Source organism: Leguminivora glycinivorella, chromosome Z, assembly GCF_023078275.1.
Source record: "Leguminivora glycinivorella isolate SPB_JAAS2020 chromosome Z, LegGlyc_1.1, whole genome shotgun sequence".
NCBI classification, from domain to species: Eukaryota; Metazoa; Arthropoda; class Insecta; order Lepidoptera; family Tortricidae; genus Leguminivora; species Leguminivora glycinivorella.
The window spans coordinates 13498161-13522299 of NC_062998.1; the positions used below are offsets into that span (position 1 = coordinate 13498161).

General features: G+C 38.3%; 1 protein-coding gene across 2 annotated transcripts in view; it reads left to right on the forward strand.

Annotated features, from left to right (window-relative positions):
• Positions 1-24139, forward strand: part of LOC125240830 (b(0,+)-type amino acid transporter 1-like) — a 72464-nt gene that overhangs the window by 38044 nt on the left and 10281 nt on the right. For both annotated transcript variants that reach the window (XM_048148963.1, XM_048148962.1), the window contains exons 2-8: positions 5269-5378; positions 10437-10533; positions 14417-14518; positions 17784-17890; positions 20349-20484; positions 21682-21807; positions 22246-22393. In XM_048148963.1, coding sequence (XP_048004920.1) covers positions 5269-5378; positions 10437-10533; positions 14417-14518; positions 17784-17890; positions 20349-20484; positions 21682-21807; positions 22246-22393 — 826 coding nt within the window. The remainder of the gene's footprint in view (positions 1-5268; positions 5379-10436; positions 10534-14416; positions 14519-17783; positions 17891-20348; positions 20485-21681; positions 21808-22245; positions 22394-24139) is intronic.

Genomic DNA, 24139 nt, shown 5'->3' on the forward strand with positions numbered 1-24139 from the left:
TCTGCCGGCGTAGCCGAATGGCTTACGTTACGTCGACGCCAGACGCCGACAGAAATGCAGTCTGGCTCTGTCACGCCAATATGCAGGAGCGATAGAGATAGATAGCTACGAATCAGTAAGGGCCCATTTAGACGGTGCGAGAACTCGCATGCGAGTTTCATTACATTGCGGTATTTGATGGCTGCGCAAACTTGTATGTAACCTCAACAGTCTGCAATGTAACTAAAATCGCATGCGAGTTCGCACGCCGTCTGAATCAGGCCTTATTATCGTGAGCGTTTGTGGATTTGGCCACAGAATATATAAAAGTACAAGTACAGAAGGCTCACTGTCAACAACCTGTCAATGGACTGCATACGACATTGAGTTCTATTGCGCAGCGACAAGGTCACACTCGTATATAAATTAAAACCGAAATCCAAGTCCTCTGGTGCCTGAGGCACTCCAGCTTCAGGCACCAGAGGACTTGGAGGTCGCTTTATGAGCCGCGAACTCGCGGCCGCCGGAATGTATGGAAGAAATGCGGAGTGAGCCGCCCCTGATTTGGCTGCGTACCCTGAAATGATTATTCATGGTCAATTATGAACATCGTCATTCCAGTGCATACTTAGTTTTACGTTTAAAAGAGTAACAATTTGAGATACAAAACTTATACTTTTCAAAGTAGTGACGTTATAATATAATAAGTATACGTATTTTCACATGAAAATATATTTTTCCCCTCACTAGCTGGGAAACACGTGTTTTGTCCTTTAATACCAGCGGGTAAAAACGCATTTTATCCACTAGTGGGTAAAGTAATTTGACCTTGAATAAAGTCAAATTAACTGCTTTAAAATTGATAAAAGTAGGTGAATCTAGTAATAAAGATGATTTACCACCTGTGGAACTACTGGAAGCAGTGATAAACGCATTTTTTGCGTTCTAGTTTCCTCGCTATAGTGAGGGGAAAAGTTTTGTGTTACACTCGGGTGCAAATGTATTTTACTTCTCGTGTGTTAAAAAACTCGCAAGTTCAGGATTCTATAGTTGAACGGTTCAACTATAGAATCCTTTCACTTGCTCGATTTTCAATTCCACACTCGGCGTTAAAATACAACTTTGCCCCCTTGTATAACAAATAACTATTTCCGGCTCGGTGTAAGGTGCAAGTGCCTACCGTAAATTATCATATCTTCGCCTAAGATCCTATTTTCGCCTGGTTTTATTAAAGTTCTAGTTATACATGTTTAGATGCAGGATCCGCAAAAATAAAGATAAAATAAATCGAAATTGCAGAAAACTGGAGCACCTTCAATAAAACTAGGCGGTAATCTCAATAAATAATAAATTCAGATGAAGATAGAAATCCTAGGCATAAAGACGGTTTTATATAGAAGGCACTAACTTATTGTATAGTTGTCTATTCTATTCACCTATTAAAATGACTTCGCATAGGGTCATTTAATACAGCGGCAAATAATTAATAAATAATAAATATTACTCACTGTCAGTAATAAAAATAATTTATTGTTTTGTAATTGTTTTTACCTTTTAATTTTATATCTATTATCAGGTAATGGTTTAATCTAAAAATCAGAGTCGCACCATAAGGGTTCTTTTGGTACCTTTTTGGTATGGAACCCTAATAAAAATGAATGATTAAAATGTTTCTTTGCTGTGTGTGCTGAGTGGTCGTGTACTGTATACCTAAGCCAGTGTTGCCAGATTATAATTCTGTAAATCTGTAGGCTGCGGCCAAAATATCCGTAGAATTCCGTAGATTGCAATTTAAAAAATCCGTAGTTCTACAGACTTTTCTTTTAAGTTTTTATGGCCGATTCCGTCTCTAGAAAAAGCGGAAAATTAAAAAAAAATAGGATAATTAAAATACACGAAGAATTACAATTTCGCGCCTTTTTACTGTGACACACCTCTGTTTGACAGACTATATTGAAGCATAAATAATGAGTAATGAAAAGTAGAAGTGTATGTAGCACTTCTACTTTTTCGCCATAATAATATTATTACAGTGCGTACCTACACTATTGGTACGCTTCAATTCCGTTCCCTTTTACTACATTAGTGTAGCCTTAGAAAGTTAGATCTTGTACAAAGTGAGCGGCGTGTAACGAAACGCAAAAGTATAAATAGTCGCTATAGTCCGAATTAAGTAAGGCCGGCAACAGACAGTCTTAAAAATTCATAATCTTAAAAAAAAATTTATGCAAATTGACAGTTCAAACTGACACTGACAGATCTGTCAGTGTCAGTTTGCATACAAATTTTTTTTAAGATTATGTAAATTAAGACTCGTCTGTTGCCGGCCTATGTCAAGCACATCCGAAGCGTGACAGACGGGAATCACGTTTCGTTATTAGCAATAACTCACAATATCTTTATTGCTTACATGTATAATTTAGTAAAAAATTGTGTTTATTGGAATTCCGTAGAAATTTCAAAAAAATCCGTAGGTCTGTGTTGAAGCCCCGAAATCCGTAGATCTACAGACTTTTCCGTAGATCTGGCTACGCTGACCTAAGCCATTCTATCGAGCGCTGACGCTGACGGAGCGTCGCAATGCAAGTAAGTGCATCGTCATCGTGTAATGAGTGGTGTACTGTTACAGCAGAATAAATTATTCATAGAAAACGAAGTACCACGCTAACGAAGTTGCAGTCTGTGTCCATTTTGACTTTTTGACAAACATGACGAGCGCACGGATGTTAAACATTTTAGAATTAAAACAAGCATTATAAAGGTGACTGGGAATTTTATGTGTGTATTCATACAAACGTAGACCCTAAAATAACGGAGTAAAAAAATATTCTTCTGAAAAAAAAAAAACGGACTATAAAATGCTTGTGGTTAAAAAAATGTCTAACATCATCTTCAGATGGTTACCTACACTACTCACGCGGTTTCCTGTAATGTTAGACGAGAGTGACGTAAATATACAGGTTGTTCCATATACGTTATCATACTTACCAAAAATACACATCAACACTTTTGGCTCCGCACGCCAGAACACTATTGTCACGTCGACGTCCGGCAAAGCGTTGCGGCGCCAGTTTGATAACCGCCTAATTACTTCTTGCCAATTCGATCCTAGGGTAGGCTCAAGTGTATTTGCTTACATACATGATCTGAAAGGAGAGAATTATCGACATTTGATTCTTATCTAACTAAAGCATTCCTCAGTACGTAGGTGTGTGCAAAGAAGATGTAATTAGTTGGAAGAAAGTTAATAGCTCCTAAATTCCTGGCAACAGAGTCGTACGCGTGGAAACAATAAATTTCCCGTGCGATGTTCCTATTAAATGGTGTGTACGTGATGTTGTACACATAGGTGTCTATGCTTCGCATGTCCGAGTCAATAGGCATGCGTCATTGTTTGAGACGAGCTGATGCTGAGGTACGAGTATCCACAGAGAACAACATAGTTTATAAATGCGCACTCGACCTATTAAATTAGCTCGTTAAAATGATCACCCGACCTTCCCTTACGTAGAACCATTAGTACTCTTGTGTACTATTCGCTAATTGTAATGGGTAGACCCGGCAGAGCCCTGTGGCAACGACCTAGAAACAGGATGTGCGTAAAAATCAATATACACATTTATACATTGTACAAGCATTTTGGCAGCTACCGGCAAACAAATGATTGTGATTAATATACTTATTGGCACTCCGACACCTTACGTTGTTCGTTAGCGCCGAAATTCAAACATATCTCTGTATGTATATTGTATACATTAGCATGTTGAATGAAACAGCCAATTTACTGCAATTCAAAATGTTGTTAGCGGTGAATTAATTCACGTCAATATTTGTTTCTGAGAATTGAGAATCACATCTAGTAATGAAGTCGTATTAGAAGAAGATATAGTGTTTTGTATAATATCCCGTCTTTGTATCTATGAAAACTCTAGAATGTTGTGGTAACACTACCTACTTACATTATTTACCTGTTTACGATAAATTCCGTGTCAAAATTATAGCTTTATCCATAGATCCCAATAAATTTTTTCAGTTAAAAAAATATAAATTATTAAGCCTAAAATCACCGAATGTTTCCTTTATGACATAGAAAACAGAACTTGATATTTATTCTAAAACACATCACATCAAAACAACTACGTTTAGTTATTTACAAAACGCTTAGGCGAAAGTCTGTGAGAAATGTTATTCTTGTTTAATAGTGTAATTTGGCAACAATCTGTGTTAGTGTAAAATCATTTATCACGATGTTGCAAGGATGAGGGTGACATTTACAGCACTCGTGACGTTTCCACAACGTTGTTGTTAAACCCAGAACTAAGTAGTAAACATATATTATACCTATATTTAGGGCAAGCTACTTAATGAAGTACCGTCATTAGCCCTGTATTTTACTTTCCGACTGCGCGATGCATTATTAGACTACATATATTATATTATAACATATTAAGGCACAGTGATATATAAATATATATCAAAATATATGAATTAACGTATATACTTCCAGAAATAAGTATTGCTTCCATTACTTGGAGACTTTAATTTTTCGACCGTTCGCTCGATATATGTATTGACGATTTACCCAAGTAGACATTGCGCTGATTCATACGAGTAAGGTATCTTATCAAACAACATGTATTTTATACTAAATGCTGTAGATTACTAAATACTGAGAGCTTCTTTGTAACTGTTGCTCTAGATATGTACTTATAAAGTATATAAATTACAGCCAGATTCAATAAGGCTCACTTAGTAAAAGTAGAGCGTTCTACCTTCTTAGTTCTTAGTATACGTATAGGGCGCATAGGTACTTAAATTTCTTGTAATTATTTACCAAGAGTTCTACGAAAACTACTCCCTTAAATTATCTGATTTTAACTTTCTAGTCTTTCTACCTTTCTTCTAACATTTCTCTATTTCGTCAGAACCTAAATTTCACGGCTCACCTCTTTCCACACAGCCAATACCGTAAAATCTCATCTCTTACAACACCTAACTTTTCCTACAACACCTAACTTTTCCTGATATTAGGAACCTGGAAAAATTAAACTAAACTTAATTAGTAGTTATCTACGGAACCTGAACTTGCGCTAAAAACTAGGCGGAAATTTACAATTTAAACCAGGCGAAGTTAGGTACATATACTAGGCGAAGCAACGGGGTTGAACGGTACGTGCTGGGAACCCTCCGACCCAAAGCTCCAAAGCCAAATAGTAATAAATCATGTTAGGTTCCTTTAAGAGTATATTCCTCAGTGGCATGGGAACTGAACGTCGTCGTTTGTTTCAGGGAGCGTACACGAAAGCGGACTGGTATGGCGCGGGTGCTCCGCCGGCTGCGACGCCGAAGACGGCGCGACAGGAGCGCTCACCGACGGTAACTCCAATCCAGGAGACAAGGTACGCACTTCTTTATGGTTAACACTCTTTGGAAAGTCGTGCTCAAGTGATAATGAAGCATTCCACGGGCAGTCACGCACAAACTCATTTCGTGTGTTGCGACTTTTTTTTCAGCTAGGGGACCGATTTTTGAATTTCGAACGCACGAATTCACCGTTCAAAAGTCTGTAGAAAACGACGTACAGTAAACGGCCATAAAGAATGCACATCGGTTTTTCGTCTTCGTAGAGCGTTGTCTCTTTCTTGCTTATGTGACGTTAATTGTCTCTTTCCAAAGACCGATGTGCATTATTTATGGCCGTTTACTGTACCTACCAATTTCAATGCGTACTCAACTCATTTTTAATTTCATACAGTGTCAGATATAACTAAAACAATTGATTTAGATAGTATAGGCATAAAATAATTCAAATATGCATAAAATCAATTAGTCATTCTTAAGTTTAGTATCCTTTCGTCAGTCTATGTATGTTACAACAATATTCAATAAGATTTGCTATTCGTTTCAATTTGTAATGCTAGTGAGTTGGGTGAAGACATACACCGAATGCCGAGCTGCTTAATTATACGTTATTTAGTTTTCACCACACCAACTGATAAATAAAGGCTCTCTTGATTATTCCAAAACGGACAGAAAAATTGTATTTTATCTCGAGGCCCCGTAGCCGAATGGCATTTCTGAGATGCGAAACACATCAGAAATGTATTAGTCTGGCTCTGTCGCGCGGGTCGCGCCAATACGCAAGAGCGATAGAGATAGATAACTACGAAAGAGATATTGTCGTGTGCGTTTGTGCATTAAACATACTCACAAATCGCCATGAACATTTTCATTTGGCTTAAATTTAAATTGGGCAACTCCTTGTTTTGTTGCCATCACATAATTTTACAATGAATAACATCACACTCTACCAAGCACCCACCGGCAAAAGACTTACATTCTTCTATTTTCGTTTTAGCTAACCTACCTACGTCAGAAAAATAATACAGGGCCTATTCTTTACTGAGTAGATGAAAACGTCAATTTTCCCGGAAAGTAGTCTGTTTTCTGAGTACTCAGACTGCGCCGCAGTTTCAAAAAAAGTTACCTACTTATTGAAATAAAAGAGTTTCAGACGTTGAACTTCGTTTGCAAATTGGCTTGATGTTATAAGCCGATTACTAGTTCATGGCCCCGTAATATTTTAGACAAATAGAAATGAATAATAGTTATTTGTCTTACAAGGGGGCAAAGTAGTTGTTTAAGGTGGCTCGCCTAGGTTACCCGAAGCTCGATGGCGTTAATCTGCAAATTACCAGTCTTATTTTTTTTGTGGAGTCGTACAGGCATTTATATACTTTCAATTATGCTTCGCGAACATTTAATATTAAAATTGACGTATTACAACAAACATTCAACTTCTCATTGTAACGTTAATCCCCTTAATGTAAATAAATTTACTATTTTACACTATTTTTAAGTACCACTCACACATACAAACAGTGTTTTTGTATTCCTTCTAGTCGATAATTTCACGCGGCGACAGCTTGTTTAAATAGCCTTGCGGTAAATACGTGCCATCGCATGATTTGCATGGAAGTACTGGGTTCGAATCCAGGACTTTTCTCTTTTTTTTTAATACTACGTCGGTGTCAAACAAGCATACGGTCCGCCTGATGGAAAGCGGTCACCGTAACCTATGGACGCCTGCAACTCGAAGAGTGTCGCTTGCGCGTTGCCGCCCCATTAGAAACTTGTACACTCCCCTTTGCTGCGTATGCACAGCAAAAAGGAGTGTACAAGTTCAAAGGAGGGTTTGGGTTGCCGACGACTCAAAGGACAATAGACGGAACAAATTAGTTCCGTAAGTCCTCCCGTCGTCAGCACCCCGCACCCTCGTTGAGCTCTGGCAGCCTTACTCACCGGCAGGAACACAACACTATGTGACACTATTTTTTGTTCGTCGAACTCAGAATTTCTAACATAATTATCCTAATCTGATATTTTTTTAAAAATCCAAAAAGTATAGATAAATTTTAGTTTCTAAACTACGATCCGAATGATTTTTTTTTCTAATTGTTTATTTTTGATGGAGCAAGGGTATTCAAATCGCTTTTGAAATCTTAAATTAGTAAATGAAAATGCAATAGTTAACTGAGTAACGTAATGCTTTAAAAACTCAAGTAGACTTTTTTTATCTAAGGAGTGATTTCGATAAAATATTATATTTAGCGAGGGTATTAAAAGTTGTGTTTTATATCTCAACTTAATAAATAGAAAATCAAAATGACAATAAAAAAATCAATATGTTCTCTAAGACAAAATTGATACCTTCAGCTCTCCATTCTTGCTCAGTCAATAAAAAAAACGAAATTTATATCCAAAAAAATACAAAAAGTTTATATAATGCTGGGAATCGAACGCACCTTCACGGCGTGACAGACGATTGTTCCCCAACGACGCCATTACATAACACGCTGTTACTGACGAAATTGGGCTATACATATATAATTATTTAAATATAAATAATAATGTCAAATCCATACTAATATTACAAATGGGAAAGGGTGTGTCTGTTTGTTTGTCCGTCTTTCACGGCAAAACCGGAGCGACGAATTGACGTGATTATTTAAGGGGATTTAGTTGAAGGGATGGAGAGTGACATAGGCTACTTTTTGTCTCTTTCTTACGCGAGCGAAGCCGCGGTCAAAAGCTAGTTTATTATAAATGGGAAAAGCTGGTTACTCTATAATCTGAAGTAGAAGAATTCGTTGTTTCACCAAAGATAATTTGTGTTTGTTTGTTTGTCCGTCTTTCACGGCCAAACGGAGCGACGGATTGACATGTTTTTTAAGTGGAGATAGTTGAAGGGATGGAGAGTGACATATGCTACTTTTGTCTCTTTCTAACGCAAGCGAAGCCGCGGGCAAAAGCTAGTACAGCACGGGTAGCATGGTCGCGCGATAGACGATAAAATATCAGGCCGTCCCTGTCGCACTATTAGTAAGTGCGATTATAGGGACGGCCAGATGTTTTATCATTTATCGCGCGACCATAATTGCCTGCCTGGACCAGATTATATTGATGATAATTATTATTTGTAACCATTTAGTTAATATTGTCTTCAGTTACCGCGATAGTTACTCATGAAATAAAAACTATGAAAACGGATTAAATCGTGTATAATTAATTTACAATTTATCCCGACGTTTCGAACACTACAGCGTTCGTGGTCTCTGCTGAGCTCAGCGGGTGACTGAGGAAAAATTACAATGTGCAAAAGCTACCCATATACCTACATACATATTCATATATATAACTATTTAGTTGTTGAAGAAAAACATTCACACAACAATAACATAGGTCAACTAGCTCAGTAAATGTAAGGAAGTCAGCACATTACTAATACTAATACTATGCCACACTATGACCTATGTACCTGACCTGACGTGTAATATTTTATTTTATTAACAAAGGCATAATAAAGATTGTAATGTATTTTTGTATGAAAATAAAAAATAGGAAAGAAATATAGTAAGAGTCTTTTTTAATAGAATATTTATTCTATTAAAAAATAAAAATAAAACTTAATAAATCCAAAAAAAGTTCAAATTATTAAAAAAGAGCCCGGAATCGAACTCGAGATCTCCTGTTTCATAGTCAATGCATTTGACCGAGACGCCATTTCGATTTACACTAGCAGTGTCGAAATACACGATATGTATCTTTATTGACAAAATGCGTCATTATTTCTGAGTCTGCTTGAGTTAAGTAAACCAATATCTTTAAATAATTACTTGTCAAGAGCCAAGTGTCACTGATGACAATGTCAACTAAAAATGCGCGAAATATGACGGCTTTGTGTCTGTACACAAAATTTGCCACGCACATTTTCGTAAAATTAATAAAAAATTCACATGGATTTGTCCATGATTTCTGTATGAAACAATGTATTTCGTTCAATACTGCGACGATGGATAATGTATAGTAGATGTATGCGCATATTTTTATTTAGTTGTAGTGTGCGGTGACTAAATAAATGGTAGATGTTTTTTGTATGGAAAGCGAGCCACCTTAACCGCACGTGCCAATGTTGATACCCGAGCAAGCGAAAGATTCCAATACGCGAGCGTAGCGAATCTTGAGCGTTGCGAGGGTTTCAAGGCACGTAGGTTAAACAAAATTGCCACCGAGTGAAACACAACATTTTTCACCACATCAACACTATGAAATTATTTAGTGTAGAACATCAAAATAAATAAAAACCATCATCATCAATTTATTTAATAAATGTTAAATGTCAATTTTCAATTCAAAATCATTATTTATACGTGAATTCCAACACCCAGCTTTGGTCATCAAGTTAAAATTTGTATGAAATTACTTTGCACTCTTGTGGATAAAATGCAATTTTGCTATCCGTTTTCGAACTGTTCGAATAGCAAAGAGAGCCTTTACCAGTTGGTGTGGCGAAAAAATAATGAAAACCGGTCAAGCATGGGTGCGCACAACATGTACTGTAAAACGTGTGTAAATAATTCTAAAATTTATGTAGTACCTATTTAGAAGTACTAGCTAAAATTTTCTCAGTAGGTAAAAAGTAGTTCATGATGTTAGATGTCGTATTCTTTGATATTCTTCTTTGAGTTCAAACACCTTTTAATCCATCCAACGAACTTTCTCACTTAATACGTAGGTGGATACTTACACAAATAGTAGAACTATCGAATAATTTACTCTATAAATATTCGATTATTTGTTCTATTTCGAGGCGGTTACACCTTGCTTTTGATATCCAACGTCAATATTTAGGTAAAACAGAGTTTTGTATACGGCCTTTGTGATTTTATAACTATAGGGTCCCAATCTCAAGTAGTAACAGTGAGAGGAGAGACGTCTGAAAATAATAATATGGGCAAAATGCCAATGATTGTATAGGTACACTTCCATAAGGGCAATAAGGCGATGTATGCATATTTTACCACCTGGTTCATTTCGATCATTTTCTACATTATGAACTGACTGAAAACAGCACATATTTATATGTATATGCAAATAGTTTGTAATTTTTTTTCCAGTTGGAGGGGTCGGACTCAGCTCAGGACGACCCTGTTCACCTCAAGAGACGGGTGGGACTCTTCAGTGGGGTGGCTCTAATTGTCGGCACCATGATAGGTCTGTATTTATTTTTCATTCATAATAATGTAGGTTCATCCTCGACATGACGTGTCATCCATCTGAATGCCATAGCGGAGTTTAGGTCTATACTTCGTTTTTTTAGCATTAGAGAGACCAGCAAGGTTAGCACATGATGGCTGCGAGAGTTTGTCGCCGCGAGATAGACTACCCGTCCTTATGTCATTAATACAATTAGAAGAAGACGTGTGATCTATCTCGCGGCGACATACTCTCGCGGCAATCATGTGCTAAGCGTGCTGTCAAGAACGAGATATAAGGTTTTTTATCGGGCACATTCTGCGTATCGAACAGTGAATACGAGTTAATAAATATCTCATATTTATTATCATGTTTTATTAATAAATACATTACTCAGCGTTGTGAACAGATAAGAAACATAACTTTGGTTAATGTACATATATTCTAAGATGAAAAGATAATAATTTTAATAAATTGTGTTTGCAATTTTTCATGGAAATGTTGTACATTAAAAAACCTAAAGAGGCAGAGTTCTCACACTATGCTCTATTTTTAAACGTCACTGTCACCATCTACATACACTATCTACATAAGTTCCGAGAAATCAGTAGGCCGAAATCGAAGAAGGAAGGTTTACGACCACTGCTTCTTCGTTTACCCGTTTGACAGATAATCCTAATATTAATAGAAACGGAGTATAGTTGGGACAGTTTGACCTAGATCAGGGCATACACTTAGTACGGTGGCGGAAGAATGTCAAAGACATCAACAGCAGCGTCAATAAGCCGAGTTCCCCTCTCTCTCTCTCTCTCTCTCTCTCTCTCTCATCACCAACCAGCACTGGACGAGCGTGGTTACTCGTCCCTCTCAAACATGTCATGAAAGACAAACCAGAAAGAATAGAGAAGCTACTATGTAAGGTTCTAGTATTTTCACACGGTACCCATGTAACACACGCCATTTTCCTGTCATTCTAAACTAAAACCATGTCTGCGGTCTAATTATTGCGACTCATATAATATATTGCGTTTCATATAAAATAGGTGCAACCGCAGACACACTCTTAGATTATCTACTGAACGCGTGAGTCGTTTTTTCTGAATCGGCATATTGGCATCACTTTGGATTCAATGTTATATCTCTTCAACCAATACAGCCAATCACCCATTTTCGATATGGTTCCATGACCGTCAAGATAATTTGCACCTCCTTATTTATAAACGTGCTCTGAAGTTAACAAGCCGATAAAGTTCGTTTGTCCCTTTCCAACGTATTGGTGTGATAGAAAAGGACAAACGAACTTTATCGGCTTGATAACTTTAGAGTACGTTATGAATAAGGGGGTAAATGTTTTTTGTTTGGTGTTTCTTCTTCAATTGTTGGTCCCTAATTACGATTAACTATAGTACTTTAGCAGCTTTCTCACCACTTATTGGTAGTTTGCCTGAGGTGCCCTTTTTGATGCGGTGAGACCATCTAGTTTGTGAGTCCCTGAGGTCTTTCGACTTCCAATACTCTATCTCCTTATCCTACTACTTAATCCGTAATGAAACCTATCAATATCAGTAAGGCATTACATTTCCAGTTCAGCCATGAGTATGTGTTTATTTATACTTCGCGGCTCTTGAGGTGTTGAGAGCACTTCAAGCACTCATAAGTCATAACAATCATGACACACACCTTTGAGTGTTAGCATTTGTTGGCAAACAAATCTAGCGGTATTATTTCTTAGATCTTTAACATTCTGTTTTTACGATTTCGTGGTATATGTGGCAATAATTAAACCCATAGATTCTTCATATTCGACTTCCTGAATGATTAAGTCATTTTCCTGGTAAGTATAAGGGTATAAAAATTAATCTCTGCGAATACCTATAAATATTAAGTTAATTATACAGTGACGTTATTATCATTTAAATTTTTGACGTAGTAGCGTAATGTGTAATGTCATAATTATCGCTAATATACCGCCAAATGTATTTTGAATGACAAAAAGCCCCATTACTAATTCTCTAAAATACGCATATCCTCTTTCCATGAACGACATGGTACACGGTCTACCAGGCGCTGTCTCCTAGAAGCTCACCCTCACAAAACTGTTGCTTTTACAGGCTGTTTCCGGTATCTCGCAACCAGGTGCTGGAACAATATCCCGCCCCCGATTCGTCAAATTAAAACTAAATTTACTTTTAAACGTCATTTTAAAAAATATCTTTTAGAAAAACAAAGTTTGGGTATCCCTTATGACTACCTGGTTGCAGATTACCGGATTTAGCTTCAGTTTAGCTCTAGCTGTAGCAATTATTTTACTAAGTATCTATCGATCTAACAGATCAAACACACATTTCTATTCATCATAGCATTCATCTCACTCGTTTCATAGGCAATTATTTATAGATATTTTAGGTATATAATTTCATCTCTTTACAATATTTCTTATTCAATCAATTATGTGTTATCGTGATCTGATCTGGTTCCGGCAGAATATCAGTGTTGCTGCCTCAGGGCGTAGCGTAATACTGAGCCGTAACCCTTTTGTCTTGTTGCGACGCGCACAGTATCATAGTATGCTATGGTAAAAATCTGTGTAATTTCCTGTTTTCCAATTTGCTTATTATGTATTCTAATTATTTTTTGTAACTTATTTCTTTTGTGTATTCTGTGTGTATTGTGACTTGTGACAAACAAATAAACGTATATCTATCTATTTATCTATTGCAATATATACGATACAAGTGCGGAAAGAGGAAGTTGGAAACGAAGTGGCCATAAATTAAAATGTGATAATCGACATGAGGTACGAATTTCCTTTTCATCCGTGTATCGTAAGACGTTTTTCAGTACACATGGCCTTATTTTGATGTTTCGACATAGGCATATAATGAAACATGGAGTTTAGATCAAGAAACCAGTATTTTTCGTACCGTCGTTCCCCAATGCACTATAATCAAACGGAGAACCATTTGCTGTACATATTTAAATTTGATAATTCTACTTACTCAGCCTAAGTGTAGGATATCGGATGTAGGACCGATATTCCATACATTACAGGCGCCATCTTGGATTGTTTCCATTGAAATCCTTCCGACATCCGATATCGGATCGGATAATGTGAAACGGATCTGGAAAATTGTTTGCAACACCCTACTGGGGTCTGTTATTCATAAACCTTTATAGTTTACATCAATATTCAGATTATTTCAGATTTAACTAATGAATCTAATGATGACAAGATCCGCCATCCTTTCTTGGACCGAATTCCATCTGTCAAAATAGTGATGTCCCATTACCATAGTGATGGGACTCTACAAGGTCCATGAGATTCTTTATCATGTTTTGTAACAACTTTTTACCGTGGTGCAATAAACGGTTTTTTTTAATACTACGTCGGTGGCAAACAAGCGTACGGCCCGCCTGATGGAAAACGGTCACCGTAACCTATGGACACAGGCAACTCAAAGAATGTCACGTGCGCGTTGCCACCCCATTAGAAACTTGTACTTTCCCTTTTGCTGTGTTAAATACACAGTAAAAAGGAGTGTACAAGTTCCAAGGAGGGTTCGGGTTGCTGACGACTCAAAGGACAATAGACGGAATAAGTCAGTTCCGTAAGTCCTCCCGTCATCAGCACACCGCACCCTCGTTGAGCTCTGGCAGCCTTACTCACCGGCAGGAACACAACACTATGAGTAGGGTCTAGTGATATTTGGCTGCGGTCTTCTGTAAGGCGGAAGTACTTCCCCAGTTGGACTCTGCTCTAGATTCGAGCGAGATGATATCCGCTGTGCTGTGCCCTACCACACAAAGCGGAATATCATTCGCTATGCCCTACCTCCTACTAAACCTGCGGTATTATGATTAAGTATGATCATGATTATAAAAATGATGTTGTATGCTACAGGATCTGGAATATTCGTCTCGCCCTCTGGGCTGCTGGAGCGCACCGGTTCGGTGGGCATCAGCTTCATCATTTGGATGGCGTGTGGCCTACTCTCATTGCTGGGTAAGTCTGGGACACTTTTACCTCGGGAAAAGAAGAGCAAAAGGTGCAATGGACTCGGGAAGACAGTTACTCAATCTCAATCTAACGTTTTTTGTTTGCATGACTTCTGTTTTATTTGTACTTTGTTGTGGCGTTAATAAATGTTTTCTATTCTATTCTATACATGCTGTAATATGGGACGTCATATCAATGCTATCAGGATATCAAGAGTTGGAAAATATGTGGGTAATAAGAGGTTATTAGATATCCCAAAAAAAAAGTCTTTGATTGTATTTCTACTTAAATACATACTTACTCACTGATCAGGAGTACACTGTTTACACTTTCAGTTTCCTCCTGGTACATTGTTTTGTTTATGCTTAAGTTAATAAGACCTTTATTTATTAATGTTATCTAAGTTACCTAGGATTCTATGAAATATTGATATGATACATCATCATTCTCTTGCCCTTATCCCAGTCACTTGGGGTCGGCGCAGCATGTCTTTCTCTTCCATACATCTCTGTCACTCGTCATCTCATCATTAACTTGTTTTAGTTCCATAACATGTCTCACACAGTCCATCCACCTCTTCTTCGGTTTTCCCCTCCCGTTACTTCCACCACCTTCCACATTCATTCGTAATACCTTTCTCGTCACATGCCTTTCATCCCTCCGCATTACATGTCCATACCATGCTAGTCGATTCGCTCTTACTTTTTCAACAATCGGTGATACTTTCAGGCTTCCTCTGATATACTCATTCTTTATTTTATCCATTCTTGTCACGCCACACATCCATCTTAACATTCTCATCTCTGCTACGTGCAACCTCTTTTCATCCGTCACCTTTAGGGCCCAACACTCTGATCCATACATGACGACAGGTCTGATGACTGATTTATAAATTTTGCCCTTCAGCGAAGAGGCATCCGGGCGTCACAAATGGTTCCCGTGACCTGTCGCCATTTCATCCAATACGGTTTTTCACGTCGCGGTCGATATCGCCATCACACTGTACGAGCGAACCAAGGTACTTAAAGTCGGAGCAGACTGGCAATAAAATACCATCAAGTTCTATGGCAGCAAAACCAGAGAGACCGCCGAAATCACAAAACATATGTTCTGTTTTTGATCTACTGATCTTCAGGCCAACATTGTCTAGTTTTTGCCGCCACTTCTCGAGTCTGCTCTGTACCTCGAGCCCGTCTTCACCAACAAGCACAATGTCATCAGCGAAAAGCATACACCAGGGTACCTCCTCCTGTATGTCCGACGACAAAGCGTCCATAATAAGCAGGAAGAGGTGAGGACTTAGAGCCGATCCCTGGTGCAAGCCCACCGCGACACTGAACCTGTCGGTGGTGCCGGCAGCTGACCGGACGCGTGTACAACATCGACTGTACATTGACCGTATTAGCTCTACATACTTCCCAGGCACGCATTTCTCTTTCAGAGCCCACCACAAAACCTCTCGAGGTCAACAAACACCATATGCAGGTTCCTTTTTGCGCGCCTGTATTTTTCGCACAATTGGCGGTACGCGGTCGTATGTCTTCTCTCAGGCGTCTCTCTATCACCTTTTCCCATATTTTCATTGTATGTGACATTAGCTTTATTCCTCTATAGTTGTTGCAGTCTTGTACATCCCCTTTGTTTTTGAAAATGGGCACCAGTAAACTGTCGCACCATTCATCGGGGATAGTTTCTTCATGCAACAACTTATTGAAGAACAAAGTCAGCCACTTACATCCATCCTCACTCAACAACTTCCATACTTCTCCAGGTATATCATCTGGACCTACCGATTTTCCATTTTTCATACTTCTCACAGCCATTCTTACCTCATCCATACATATCTCTCTCACTGTACCCATATTTATCGGTTTGTGATCCAGTACATGTCTACTCCACTCATTTTCCTCATTCATTAACCTTTCAAAGTAGCCTTTCCAACGTTCTTTTATGACTTCGTCATTCGTCAGCACCTTTCCTGCATCATCTTTCACGCACTTTATATGTGATATATCCCGGGAAATTCTTTCTCTCTCTCAAATTATGCCGCTTAAACTTAAGGGAAACAACAGACATCTTGGTAGGTACATTATTTGAAATCTAAACCTAAGAGTTCCATGCCGTTGCAGTTTATAAATGATGTCATTGTAAATGTGATCCGGCGTCCATTAAAAACAGTCTGCGAGGTATAATAATAAACTATGCTTCTGCGAACTTGATCTGACCTCAAGAGTGTAAACATCCTTTGTTAGCTGAGCAAGTAAACGTGATGTTGTTAAACGAGCCTGTCTCAATGGGATCGCATGTACAGACTAACGCCGATTGGAAAGAACAATGTGTCAATAAGTAGAGATCAACTTACGGAGTGCAAGCTGTGTTTTTTGACCGCAGCCACTTGTATGTCCGGATGTTCTGCTCTACAGGTCGCAATTCCCAACCGATTTATTTCCTTTATCCAGCTTTTTAGAAATTTTGTAAAATACTGAAATTCTTAAAGGGATTAAGTGCCTGTAGCGTATATGGCGCTTAATATTATCATGACTTGACTTTGATAATGAGTTTAAGAACTGATTATTTTCCACTTTTGCGTTTTCTAAGTATGTTGCGCCACTACTTAGTTCTATATTTTCAATATAATTTGTCACAGAATACCGCTACACAACTGTTCGCCTCCACGGTAATTCCTAATAGACGTTCCTTAATATCTTGCAATAATGTTACTCTTTTCTACGTGATTATCTTATTAGGTTCTTATAATACCATACCATCGGGTATTTGTTCACTGCTCCAGTTCCATGACAAAATGTATTTCAAAGAAAAACTTCGTTCATTATGGACTTATAAAGTTTTGAAAGAAAGAATAGTAAATACATATTAGTTATTACGTTTCTTTAGGCTAAATCTAGATTTACAAAATCGATTGCAAAGTCGATCGGCTCGGAAAGGTAAAACACAAGTAAAATATGAGGAGTGTTTTTTCGAAAGGTCCTAAGTATATTATATACTAGCTTTTGCCCGCGGCTTCGCTCTCGTTAGGAAGATACAAAAAGTAGCCTATATCACTCTCTACTCTATCCCTTCAATATCTGCACTTAAAAAATAACGTCAATTTGTCGCTCCGTCTTGCCGTGAAAGACGGACAAACAAACAGACACACACACTTTCCCTTTTATAATATTAGTATGAATGAACTTCATATAGAAATAAATTTGAATAGACACACCTCCCGATTTCTGTTTTTCATGAATTTCATCAGCCTATTTGTCCACAGGAGCGCTCGCGTACGCAGAGCTAGGAACCATGAACACGTCGTCGGGTGCCGAGTATGCGTACTTCATGGACGCCTTCGGAGGACCACCCGCGTTTCTATTTTCCTGGGTACCGATATGCTTACAACTCTATGTCATACGAAAATTAATAAGGTGCATTAGGGTAATTCCGAAAGTCGTCTAATTTCGAAAGTCGCATAGAAATCACCATTATTTCCATCATATCAAGGTTCCCCTTTCGAAATTACCCGAGCATTTCTGTCATTCGGAATTACCCTGATGCACCTTACCTTAATTTTTATCAAGTAAGGGTGCGCGCCCACGTGCGACAAAGTTGCTCAGTGACTTACGTATTTGTATGAAAAGTTGCGTCGCTTCGTGAGCGCACTTTCATATTAGCCCATGGTCGCGACAAAAAAGTCACTTCGAAGAGTCGCCCGTGGGCGCACCCTCTAAAGTAACTATTCTATAACCTAACCACAAAATTAAAATTTTGAAAAAACCCCCGACCGCGACCTAGTGGACCTATTTTCATGAAACATGGCTAACGGCCCAGCCACGACATTGGTCTAAGCGCGACAGCGGTGAGCGGCAGCCATACGTGCGAATGAAAAGTCCCATCGCTGTGTCTCGCTCCAATGTATGGCCGCCGCTCACCGCTGTCGCGCTTAGCCCAATGTCGTGGCTGAGCCGTGAGAACACTCCCGACTAACACAGCTTTCAAATAAAAAAAAACTAAATCGAAATCGGTTCATCCGTTCGGGAGCTACGATGCCACAGACAGACACACACACAGACAAACAGACAGACAGACAGACAGACAGACACGTCAAACTTATAACACCCCGTCGTTTTTGCGTCGGGGGTTAAAACGTCTCTGGATAGTCTCTGGCCATCACTTTGATTAACGGCTGGATAGTCATCGGCACAAAACTGACGGTTAGTGCCAAATCCCGTACGGTTAGACCTAATAAGGTTCGCTTTTAAAAAGCACGCAAGCACTGGCAAATTTTAATGAACGAAACATTTTTATGTACTTAAGGATATGATTCGTTGTAACTAGGTAATCATCTGTTTTCATATTAGCAAGCATAAAAATATCTGGAATTGTAACAATGTCTTTTGCAATAATGAACTTTGTACATCTGTAGTCATGAATTTTTCCCCTCACTACCTCGGAAACACGTGTTTTGTCCTTTAATACCAGCGGGTAAAAACGCATTTTATCCACTAGTGGGTAAAGTAATTTGACCTTGAATAAAGTCAAATTAACTGCTTTAAAATTGATAAAAGTAGGTGAATCTAGTAATAAAGATGATTTACCACCTGTGGAACTACTGGAAGCAGTGATAAACGCATTTTTTGCGTTGTAGTTTCCTCGCTATAGTGAGGGGAAAAGTTTTGTGTTACACTCGGGTGCAAATGTATTTTACTTCTCGTGTGTTAAAAAACTCGCAAGTTCAGGATTCTATTCTCGAACCACTCGCTTCGCTCGTGGTTCAACTATAGAATCCTTTCACTTGCTCGTTTTTCAATTCCACACTCGGCGTTAAAATACAACTTTGCCCCCTTGTATAACAAATAACTATTGTACACGGAGTCACTAACTGCGCAGTAATTTAATGTCAGCATTGCAGCAATCTACATTTCTTGGGTTTCGCTGTAATCAAGGCTTCAATGTCACTATGAGAGTCTTATAGTCTATGTTTATATCGATCAAAAGTACCTATCTGCACAATGAGTGTTGGAGGGTAATAGGGTTTAAAAATAGTTTTGATAATACGTTTTGCCCAGTAAATAGCATTCGTGGTCGCATCATTAAATGCGACCTTTAGAGTCCGCTGAAAAAGAAAAATAAATGCTCGTCCATTTTTCACAAAACCTATGCTATTAACATGTGTTCATTGGAGCCCAAACTTACTACTTCAGACGATACAGGTTGGGTCAATTTTCCATACAAACGCTCTCGACTATTTCCTCTGATTTTTGAAGATAGAGCAATTATTTTTTCAACACAGATTATTATTATTTTTATCTGTGTCGGACCGTTTTGATTTTATTGTATTTTTATTTTTAAAGACGCTAGAGCTAATCAAAAATCTCTAAAAACGGCCTTTTTCATTATGTCGCAAAAAAAGGTGTGATACTCAAGATCGGTAACAAAAAAACTACACGGTACGACACAGATTATTTCATTGTTATTCAGATTCTCAAATTTCGTTCAGATTTATTAAGTTTTGAAGGAGGAAACAGTCGAGAGCGGAACCTCGATTTTAAAGATGTTTTCGCAATATCTTTTAACTGAGTTGTTCTTAATGGACAATTTTTTTCGATAAATCTAGTTAACACCACACTAAAATTCCAAAATTGTAAGGGGGGCTCCTTTCTATTTTAGCATTTTCGCGTTAAATTGTGAAAATACACGCTGTATGAGAACCATTACATATCACATCAGACAATAAATGGGATTAAAATAAGTCAGTCAGATTGCCAATAGGTACAGTATGTACAAAATACATAGTTGCGTACCTAATGCATAATTTAAAATTTATTTGCCGGGCCTGCAGGTGTCAACTCTGGTGCTGAAACCGTCGCAAATGGCAATCATCTGCCTGAGCTTCGCCAAGTACGCAGTGGAACCATTCGTGAGTGAGTGCGAACCGCCTGATGCGCTTGTCAAACTGGTAGCGGTCATTTCAATAGGTGAGTCGAACCTTCAATTTAATATCGATCAGAATGATTACATGCTGTCAATAACCAAGATCAATGTTGAGGCCTTCCTGGGGTCGAGTTTCCTCGTCTGCCGACCACAAGAGTCTAACCAGTGTAAAGTGAACTCCGATTACATATACCTGTCTATATGTCTGGAGAGTACAGTATCTGGTGCCCTGATGCTCGGTAAGCCCGTGGAATAACAACCCCAGTAGCATTGGCATTGGTATTGGCCTGGTAACAACTCGCAATTATTCGCTTACGAGCGACGTAATGAGGTGACGAATATGAGATTTATGATCATGAATGTTAAAGGGTACGGGGTATGATGGAGTGGAATGCTGTGCTGAACATTTTTGAGTGAGGGCTTAGTAATAGATGATTTACTCTACACTACATTACATTTACTCTCTTACAGAAATTTCACGCCAGATGTTCAATAAATTAATCCGTATGACAACTATGTATTACCTCCGTAATTGTTGTAAAAACGATGTTCATGTGCCAAGCGATTGTTTTAATTATGCAATTTTGCTATGCGAATATCTCTACATATTATGAGCTTTATATAATTATGACTATCTATAATAATTATCTAATTTTTATACAATTCTTAGCCAAGCGTTGAACAAGCATATGCGATGCGATCGTGGTGGACAGTCTAGCTGGCTATAAGTTGTACCGTGCGTGTACCATAATGAACAGAAAATATACCTTTAATTTCACCTATTATGGTTTTTCTGTTTGTTAAAGTAAACGTATAATTTTTGGCTAGAATACCAAGGTACCATAAAAGATTTGTAACATGTACCTACATATATAAATGTTAACTATTTCTTATAACTCATAAACTTACATGTACTTAAGCAATTACCATCAGCGTTTTATAAAACGCAACGCGACACTCTGTGGCGACCCCTATTATTAGTGATTTTTCTGACGTGAACCATCTTCTGTTCATTGTTTTGTCGTCAAGCGCAAAAGCTGACACAAGACATGAAATTACTAATGAAGTCATAACTTTTATAAAACATACGTAAAATAATGATGGGGATTGGACGCGAAATGTCTAAGGTCCGCCACATAGCGTCGGTTAACGCAGGAAGTTAGGGATCCCCAAACCGCTCTTTCCGAAGTAAATTCACGTTGCGTGTGCCATCTTATAATAATGTACCTATTCTATTCTAGTGATGATATTAGCGGTGAACTGCTACAGCGTGAACCTGGCCACAAACGTCCAGAACATCTTCACCGCCGCGAAGTTGGTCGCGATCGCCATCATCGTCTGCGGCGGCGCTTACAAACTTATATTAGGTAATACTTCACAAAAAGACGGTTCATGGTAATAAGTTGCAAGACATTTTGCGATTCCCCTCATTTCCATTTACTTACTTCATTTACATTTAGTGTTTACTTTAGCACGCGGAGTACCGAGTATACTCTTATAAAGAACAGTTCTATAATAAATCTTGCGTGAATAGGTTTCACATCACCATCGTGCTCCTCACTGTGAGACTTCGACAGTCGATAGTTCGGGGTTCAGGGATTAAGCAGATTTGTATATAAGAATAACCCAAAAACCATTATTTAGTTACATTTGAGTGTCTGCCAGACTGTCAAATGATTATCATCACTGACATAGGTACTTAATGATATTCATTCATCACCATTCCATAAGACTCCATAGCCGATTTCACATGAACAGGGATGAATCGATGCAGACTTACAGTTGGTTGTGTCCGTATGGTGCAGGTAATACGCGACATTTACAGGAGCCCAACTTCTCGACTAGCACCGCAACGTTCGGCAACATTGCCACGGCGTTCTACACCGGCCTGTGGGCTTACGACGGCTGGAACAATCTCAACTATGTCACTGAAGAAATTATGAATCCATCCAAGTAAGTCATAATTAGAGTAATTAACTACACTGAATTATCACGCGGTCACGTATTTCAAACAACACACCTACTTGTATCGTTTCACGTACAGGCGAGTTATTTTACAAATAACCGATTAAGTACGTAAACAAAAATACATGAACACGGCTCTAAATAAATATAGGCGTACGCAATATAACGTTATTATATATAAATAACGTTATTTTTTTTATTATGGCTTTATTTTCTGGTTATGATCGGTTGGCTATGTAAAAAACCTAATAAAACATATTTTTACGTTAAATTTTACCTAGTTAGACCTAATTTTACCCCTTTCATCCTGTCTCAAAAAATCACACATACACGCCGCCGAGCTGTCGATACCGGCAAGAGTTGATTGGGCGATTCATTGTGAGACACATTTGTATAACTTGCACTCTCGGTGTCCATAATGTATGCCAATTTGGGAAATTTCAGGTTACGTTAAGGCACACTTATTTATAGTGTTGGGTTCTGTATGATCGCTTCCTTAAATATTGCCAGTTATAAAAGATACACTCTGTATAAATAGCGTTACTGTAGATGCGTAGCAAAGATCGGAAAAATATTACCTAATCTGTGCTAATATTGATATTCACATATATCGTATAAACATTGATGACGTAACTGCTGTTACATGTATGAAATACTAGCTTTTGCCCGCGGCTTCGCTCGCGTTAGAAAGAGACAAAAACTATGTCACTCTCCATGTCTCCATCCCTTCAACTATCTCCACTTAAGAAATCACGGCAATTCGTCGCTCCGTTTTGCCGTGAAAGACGAACAAACAAACAGACACACACACTTTCCCATTAATAATATTAGTATAGATAAAAGAATAAGGATAACAATATGTATGTACATCGTATCATAGTCTAGGCAGCATAATAGTACCTACTTATTTATTACTTAGATACCTCTATCTCAGGCCCCGTGTAGCCGATTGGCATTTCTGCGACGCCAAACGCCGCACAAATTCAGTTTGGCTCTGTCGCGCCAATACGCAAGAGCGATAGAGATAAATTGCATTTCTGCGGTGTTTGGCGTCGCAGAAATGCCATTCTGCTACGGGGCCTGGGTACGTAGGCGAATGGCACAAACGCTCACGAAACGCAACGTTTCGTTTTCGTTTCGCGTCGCAGAAATGCCATTCGGCTACGGCACGGTCCGTTCGCACAACTGGGTTAAAAGGATTTCAAAGATCTACCAAGTTAAATAAAGATTCGGCCTATAAAGAGACGTCAGCAAGCATTCGCTCGAACATAAAGGACATTTTGACGATCTGGACTGTATACAGTCGATGTACTTAATGTAGGTCACTAAATTGCTAATTTTAACCCCGGCTCTGCCGAGACTTGTTACGTGCTCGTAGTTGATATCTCTTAATTGGATATTGCGATACATTCAACTCGAATATCTTTATATTCACTATTCAGCGTGCTATTCACTTCTGAGTGCTTCAGATTTATTCTTCACAAAGAGCCTCTCTTTCACCGCTCTAACGATCATCATTTTTAATAATTTAATGTGTAGCAATTACCTACTGCCTAAAAGTCATAGCAAGCTGACTTAGCTGACATTGTCTACCTGTATTTAATTACTTATGATTTTATGAAGTAAATTATGGTATTATTTTCTGATCTCGATTTGCGTTTATAGAAAAACATTGTACCTAATTATATCACTTGGTATACGTACGTGCACACTTATATATGTATACCTTTTAAT